At 56.6% G+C, this 7,869-nt stretch overlaps 2 protein-coding genes across 2 annotated transcripts; one reads left to right on the forward strand and one right to left on the reverse strand.

Moving 5' to 3' along the window:
* Positions 1-160: 160 nt before the first annotated feature.
* On the forward strand, positions 161-4,104 carry GLRG_07449 (uncharacterized protein; the record flags this gene model as incomplete). The annotated part of the gene is made up of 6 exons (XM_008098134.1): positions 161-925; positions 998-1,107; positions 1,166-2,713; positions 2,769-2,870; positions 2,922-3,575; positions 3,630-4,104. The coding sequence occupies 6 exons, from the start codon at positions 161-163 to the stop codon at positions 4,102-4,104; spliced, it is 3,654 nt and encodes a 1,217-aa protein (XP_008096325.1).
* A 1,912-nt stretch (positions 4,105-6,016) lies between these two features.
* Positions 6,017-7,250, reverse strand: GLRG_07450 (autophagy protein Apg5; the record flags this gene model as incomplete). The annotated part of the gene is made up of 2 exons (XM_008098135.1): positions 6,017-6,604; positions 6,945-7,250. The coding sequence occupies 2 exons, from the start codon at positions 7,248-7,250 to the stop codon at positions 6,017-6,019; spliced, it is 894 nt and encodes a 297-aa protein (XP_008096326.1).
* Between the last annotated feature and the right edge of the window lie 619 nt (positions 7,251-7,869).

A 7,869-nucleotide genomic window follows, 5' to 3' on the forward strand; every position in this document is an offset into this window, starting at 1 on the left:
GACCGGACCGGGACTGGCACTTGCGACTCTTCCCCGGTTGCCCATAGCTTTCCATGGCCGCCACCTCCTCCCTCCACCTCACGGATCTGGCCTGACCCTATTTTCGCTTCGTCTCTTGTTTGTTCATTAGCATTTGTACGCATGTACATATATATCAAGCATGGATCCTCCGGGGCAGCCTGACAACAAGCGCCCCCGTCTCTCGACGACTAACTCTTGGTCACCAACGGGCGGTCCGCAACATCAACAACTGCCACCGCTACACCATCCGCCGCCGCCGCCGCCCTCCTCGCACCCCTCGACGCCGCACCAGGCCCATACCCTCCCGCCTCACCATACAGCCCAGCCCGCGTCCTATAACCATCAGTCGCAGCCGCCGTACCCTCCTCGTTCTGTCGAGCCTCACCATCCTTCCCACGCCGCGCCGCAACACCATCACCTTGATGATCGAAGACACCATGAGCAAGAGCCTCCGTACGCGCCGATGCAGGATCACTACCGACACCCAGCCTCGCCTGCTCACCCTCACTACCCACCGTATCCCGGCCGAGACCCCGGCGGCGTGAAGAGAGAGCCGCACGAAGAGAACCTCGCCCATCCACGACGGCCGCACTCGACGGGAGGCGGGCCAGCGGACGGTCTACCTCCGCCGCACCCTGCGCCCCCTCACCCATCTCATCAGCCCTATCCAGACGACTCTCGACGACACATGAGCTACGATAACGGGCCCCAGCAGATGCCCCCGACGCCGGGGGGCTACCGAGGCAGTTTCCCCCCTCCTCCCATGGTCCAGGCGCCGCCGCCGCCTCCTCCTCCTCCACAACACTACGAGCAACCGCCTCAGTTTCAGGCTCCACAGGAGTCCATCTACAACAACATCCAATACTCGTCGACTGCGAAGCGCAAGGCAACACGAGCCTCTCAGGTATGTGCAGCCCGGTTCTCATGGGCTGCCCTCCATGGCCTGTCAGCGCGCTAACCCCCTCGTGTGCTGTAGGCTTGCGATAGTTGTCGGCAACTCAAGGCGAAATGTGATGAAACCAAGCCTTGCAAGAGCTGTAGAGAAAAGGGAGTCGAGTGTAAATACCGCGATCCCATTCCAAAGGCGTCAGTCGAGTTTGCCTCCCCTCCCGCGCCTAACGTATCTTGCTGATAGTGTAAACAGTATCGACAAAGGACAGACCGACATCCTGGAGGCGATTTCCGAGATGAAGACGGCGATGGAGGCCAAGTTCGAAGCGCAGATCCTCGAGCAGCAAAAATGGATGAAGAAGATGGAGACGACGCTCAAGTTCCACAACATCAAAATGGAAAATGAGCCGCTGTCGGCAGACCTCTCCCCGGTTCAAAAATCGATTGTCAAGTCGCCTTCACCGATTGCCGCCGCGCCGCCTGTCGACAGTTATCCCCCGAACGAAGTAGAAATGGAAGAGCCGCATCCTATGGCTGTTGGTGAGACCGACTTGGCCCAGCAGATGCACGACGCCGATATGGAAGCCGAGGAACAGTTGCCGCCGGGAGAACCCGTGGCCCCGGGCGCTCCTTCGATTCCCGCAAATCACACTACCAGAGCCGATATGTTGTTGTCGTGGCCGGGAATCAAGGAGCTGACCGAGGGAATCCTGGAAAGAGAGGGGGTTAAGTACCCTCAAGAGTACCCCATCGCTCAAGAGGAGAAGCGGGGAGTCTTACGTCTATACGGACGCGGTGAAGGCAGTGGCCAGGAGCGCACTCCTTCCGCTGCTGCCACTGGCGCCGCTTCCACATACGAGCGAAGCAGCGCGGCCGAGGCATATGGGACCGTCGACGCAATCGAGGACAGTTTTTCCGAGACTGGCAACTCACCCTCGCCGGGTGATGCATGGGGTCAAGTTGGGGGCTGGAGTCCGCCCTTGAATGTGGGATATACCAGCAGGACCCTTGTGGGCGACGGCCATCCAGATTTCGCCGAAGAAACGGTCAAGTCGTATGTGCACAGCTTTGAGAAACACATTCTGAGCTTGCATCCCATTCTTCCTCTTGGCGACTTAAGGAGCTTGGTCAAGCGCTTCCTGGACAGCCTAGCACAGACCGAGAAGAAGACGAAGCCTCAAGCCCCCGGCGTGGCCAAGTTCGTGCCGCCAACGAGCTACCCCGAGATGTCCAACAAGCGGAAGCGTTCGCCAGCAGGCGACCAGCCCGACGAGCCTGCTCCACTACCCAGGAAGCCCGGCAGACCGCACAGAACTATTGAGAACGCCCTCGTCCTTGTCATTCTCGCTCTCGGCAAAATCTGCCAGCATGAGTCCAAGATCCCAGACCTACCGCGAGACACGCCCGAGCACAACCACAACTCCCCGGCAAACAGAAATGGCTACCCGTCCTCTCCCGGCACACAGGCATCGCCCCCTTCCTATTCTGCGCACTCCCAATCCTCGGGGCTGCCTTCGCCCAAGGAGCAGGCCAACGGCCTCCCGAGCCGGCGTCAGTCGATGCAGGGCAGCGGCGTTCTCAAGACAGGCCACTCACTGAGGCGCAATTACGACATCATCCCTGGCCTGGAGTATTTTGCCTATGCTTCCGATATCATGGGCAACCACATGGCCGGATGGACCATAAAGCACGCGCAGACATTCATCTTTGCCGGTCTGTACTATGGCCAGTTGGGCCGAGTCCTAGAGAGCGATGCCATGTTCTTCAACGCCGCTCGAGCTTTGAACATGATCATGCGCCGGTGAGCAGTCCTCGAGAGTCGGTGTCTGTCGTGAAAAATGCTAACGAGAACGCAGTGACATGAGTCGCTTCTTCAAGATGGGGGTGTATAACCTCCCCGAGAGGAAGCGAGACAACTCGGTTCTTCTCGCATTCTGGAGCTGCCTGCAGTTGGAAAAGTAGGTGGTGCCTGATCTGTCGGCCCCGAGATGTTTGCTAAATACTTGCAGTGATATTATTGCGGAACTAGAACTCCCACGATCTAGATGCCAGGACTACGAGGAACAGATGCCCTGGCCTAATATGAAGCTCATGGACGACGGCTTTTCGGTCAGGGTCCGGGATTCTTACATTGGGCAGCTCTACCTGCGCAAGACGCTTAACACGATCCACAATCTGCTGTACGACCCCAAGGAGCAGCACGTTAGCGTGTACGAGAAGATGAGAAAGGTGATGGCGTTAGAGCAACAACTGCGAAGCATGACGTGGGTTTCAAACGACTTCAGGTTCAATGAGGAAGACCCTCCAGCGACCGACCTGCTGGATGCGAGACTGCGTGCCAAATACTGGGGCGCTCGAGTCATCATCTACCGGCCCTTCATCAGGTTCATCCTGGAGGTCTCCGAGAAGCTCAAGCAACGCTCCGACGACTCGGGCATTTTGAACAAGGAGAACATGGGTGCCATCGGTGTCTTCAACCCTAACGACGCAACGGCACTCGTGGGGCATGGCTCTCACGGTATCCGCGGACACGACGAGCTCGACCCGGAAGTAAAGGCGTGGGCCGAAAGGGGCATCAAGGCACTCATCCAGAGCACTCGGGCCTTCCACGGTGTAGACAACAAGCGACTCCTTGTGACCAACATCTTTGGCACAGCACATGCGTAAGTGAGCTGGACTTTGGGAAAGAATACAGTGGTGCTGACCCATTCTCGCAGGCAATGGGGCAACCTCCTGATCTTGGCAGCCGCCTACAGGGACCCTTATCTGACTCGCCTCATTGAGCGGTCGCAGCTACAGGAGCTATTTAGGCGGACCATCGCAATGTTCAACATGCACGCCCAATCTTCCAGTGCCCTGACGATCGACATGCACATCCTGGAGCACATCGAGAGGGAGCTCTTCAACGAACCGAGAGTGGCGTCCAGCAGCTTCTCGAGCACACCCAGCATGACCGGTCCCACGATTCCGCCGCCGCCGCCTCACCCGCCTCACCCAGCGCCGCCGGGTCACCACCACAACCAGGGCCCGATGTCCATGGCTTATGCGGTTGAGCAGAACCCCCACAGCGCTCACAATTCTCCGGGCCAGGGACACCGCATCCTCAGCAACGGATCAAGCCACCCGTCAAACCACCACCAGGGTTATCACGGATACTCTGGATCACCGGGTCAGCAGCCCATGCAGATGTAAACCGAAGCTTCACGAAGCACGCACCCACTGCAAGAGAACACGAGCAACAGCAGTGGGTCAACAGAATATTGGAGTGGGAAACTGGACGCAAAAGAAAGAAAAAAACATCCCTGAGGCCAAGGGGGGAATGGGGGATGGAATACCAATTGGGAGGAAAAACGGACAAAGCTGACGAAGCGGGCCAGAGATATTGTCCCACTCGTGGTTACGACTCTCAGCCCAGGCAACATGAACATCAACCATGAACCGGCGTTTGGCGATTTTAAATTTACGTCTCGTATCTATATTGGTATTTGGGAAACGTCTTCTCAGATGTCGACAACGGTATCGACTTACTACTACTATTACTACCAAATCTAGCCACGCCTCTGCGGGGGCTCATACACGACTTGGCGAGAACCCGACGTTACCGACCCATACCCGAAAAGGCCGGATAGACACGCGAACCGACGTTGAGGGCCGGGTAGGCAGTATCATGGAGGTAGGGATGGCTTGTTGGGAGGGAGGTTTAGAGGAACAAGCGCCGCACAGTCGTTATCAAACGACGCCCCCTGCGGGCTTTTATGGAGGTAATTTGGGTGGAGGAGATATCAAGGGTGGGAAAGCACACTAGTTGGCTTAAGGTCTGGTTTGGTTTGCGCGCGCGCCACGCTTGCATTTTTGGGTCTTGACGTCTTTTCCTTGTGGCCGGCTCAATTTAAGCTTTCCACCGGAAAAGCTTGGGAGACCGCGCTCCCGCTCTCGTGGTTTCGTTTTTTTGGCATATATTGGCATATATTGTTCTCTCGTCTTTGGCATTCTTCCTGGTACTACTATCCCGCATCAAGCATATCGGAGAACTGGGTTCGCGTGTGCTGCTTTTTCTTTTCATTTCTTTTTTTCCCCCTCATGTCGCCTCAATGACCAGGAGAGAGAGGGAGAGAGTCAAGTGGTAGGTTTTCGGGCGGGCTCTATTCATCATACCATATCAAATTTATATTATAGTACAAACTCTCCCCCGTGACCCTGACGCACTATTTCCAAAAGTGTGTTCCGGGTGCAGGGATCTCATGTCGCGCAGGAAATCCCATTGGAGGCGAAAGAGGCCTTTATTTATTTCTTCTCCTGCTTCGTCTCCTCTCCTCCGTCACAGGCACCTTTGGGAATTTTGTTTTCTTCTTTTTTCTCATTTCTTTTTCTTCTGATCTTTGTGCCAGATCTTTTTCTCCGGCTTCTGGAAGCCTGGGCGCACGCACACAGACGCATGGAATGGAGACATGCGCTGCTGTGAGGGAAGGGGGGGGGTGCGGTGGGTTATACAAATGCTTTTTTCCTAGGAGAAAAAGAAAGGGTGGGAGGGGGTTTGTATTGTGTTGGGTACTTTTTCCTTTTTTTTTTTCTTTTCTCCCCCTCTCCTGGTTACTTACTCAGTTCACACATAAACGTGGCGATGATATATATACCATTGGACGATACAGCAAAAGGCCTTAGGAAACAAGAAGGTACTTATCTATATATATATATGAGAAATGCCATGGCTTTAGGTCCAGGACCGGACAGAGTGAGTGATTTGGATATCTTCCTACAGCGTGGGCAACTGTGTGTGTGTGTGTGGTATGAAAAGGCTATCCTGCGTCTATACCGCAGTCCATTCAATGTGGATTTGATCAAAGAAATGATGGGGATCTCTCTTGCTATCTGTCAACTTCAAGTTGCAGCAGTGTACGCGGTGAATCCCCCCTGGGTCTAGGGTAAACTGGTGGTCTGCGGAAGGCCACCAAGTCCCCAAAGATACCGAACCAAAGCCAACCCCAGTGATGATGTCCCCGCTTGAACTCCCAAACGCCCAACGACGCCCCTCTAATCTACATGTGCCAAGGCTTTCTGTGCCCCAATCAGCCTGGGTCTATCCATCTTCCTCCCTCTCTTTCCTTCACAGCAAAACGACGGCTAGGCAAAGCCACCCGTCAGGGTACGCGGCTTCGCGCATGAGGTCCTCTAAGGGAGCTGAGAAGGGCACAGGTGAGCCGTGGAGCACTACGTTGGCAAGGACTGGGTCTCGACTCGAGGGGAAGAGGGATGGGAGGTGCGACTGAAGGGCACGGCCAAGGGTCTGGGGGGTGTTGCGGGTGCCCGGCACTATCGGAGGCACAAGGGCCTGAAGGACCTTGTAGGCGCCCGTGGAAGAGGGCTGGTCCGCCGTCAGACTTAGGATTGGTGGCGCTGGCTGTGGCTGGTGCTTCTGCGACGAAGCTGTCGATGGCGAGGCTGGCGGTCTCGGGGACGTCGCGGCCGGCGAGGCGAGCGAGGGCGACGATGACGAGGTGCCGGGCGGGGGCGAGGAGGGAATGTACACCCGCAAGGGCACGTTGCGGAGGGGCGTGGGGGCGTTGAGAAGGAGGGCGTTGATCTTGGAGAAAGACGCGAAGTCGTTGTCTTGGACGGCATTCCAGAGGGCCGAGGTGTCCGCTTTAGATAGCGACATTATGCGTTTTGCGTTGCCATAGCGGACGAAGTCTGCCTTTGGGGGGGGGGAGGGGGAGGTCAGGTGGTCTGGTTCGGTCTCGGGTTTGATTTTGATGATCCTTCACGGCGAAGCGAGGTAGAATGGGAATTTGGGGGGGGGTAGATGGTGGACCTGTTCTTCAAGGTGAAGCCGTAGCGGGAATGAATGGACAATGAGACATATGAGTCGAGTTTGTGAGGAGTAAACTGCTGGGACGAAAGAAATTTGACAGAGGGGAATGGCGCGCTCGCTTGTACAGTAGTTTGGGTCTTGGGCGGGCTCTATTGGAGACAAGAAAGGGATGGAGAGACAGTGAGAGGCTGGGGAAGGAGATGAGAGACAAGGAAAAGCTCACCTCCTTGACACAGTTTAGAAAGGTGTCTCCAATGTCCCAGCTGTCGCCATCGCTGACAGTGAGGCGCCAGGGCAGGGAAGGCTGGTAGAGATCGACGAGCAGACCGAGAGGCAGATTCCGGAGGAGAAGATGCTCATGGTGGAAGGCGGAGACGGGGGCGCGGAAGAAGGCAGAGCAGCGTGGAACCAGCAGGGCGAGGTAGGAAAAGCGCGGCAGCGAGGTTACCAGCGGCGTGTTGGGGTGCGAGGGGTGGATGATGTGGAGGGGGATCTGGGCGGACCAGAGGGCCTGGGGGATGGAGGTCATGGTGGGTGATGGCTGGGCGACGGTGGTAGTTAAGCGCAGGGCTTATGGATCGGAGTACTAAGTAAGGTATGCGTGTCTTCGTATGGGGGAGAGGTTGTGGAGATGGGTGTGACAATAGACACAGAGAAGAGGGTGAGATGAAGCTATGGCGAGGGCGATCAAGGAAAGCCCTTAGTCATCGTGGATCGTCGTGAGGTCGTCTCTCTCAGTCGCGGTGCGGGATGGCAGTGCCTTGAGTTGAGCAGGTACGCAGTTGGCAGGCCAGGAAAGCTGCGGTGTGGACCGAGTCCGCGATTGACGTTGCAGTTTGCGCCGGGCAGAGGACTGAGGTGGTTCGGGAACGGATACGGAAGGGCGACAGCTGGGGCGCTCCTTCCCAGCCCGTGGCTGAAGCAATGCCCCGCTTTACTAGGTGGTTATTCGCATTACGTAATCGAATGCGACTACTCGAGCCACACCCCTACCTTCTACCTACCCGCCTGCCTGCCTGCCTGCCTGCCTGCCTGCATTGAGCTTTGCTTTCAGAAAGGAGCTTCCCCCAGCACCTGGGGTGGCCGGGGGGGGTTTCCTTGCGCATCTGACAGCGGCTCCTCCCTCACCTACCTACTTACTAAGCTAA

This window comes from Colletotrichum graminicola, assembly GCF_000149035.1.
Source record: "Colletotrichum graminicola M1.001 genomic scaffold supercont1.31, whole genome shotgun sequence".
Lineage (NCBI taxonomy): Eukaryota > Fungi > Ascomycota > Sordariomycetes > Glomerellales > Glomerellaceae > Colletotrichum > Colletotrichum graminicola.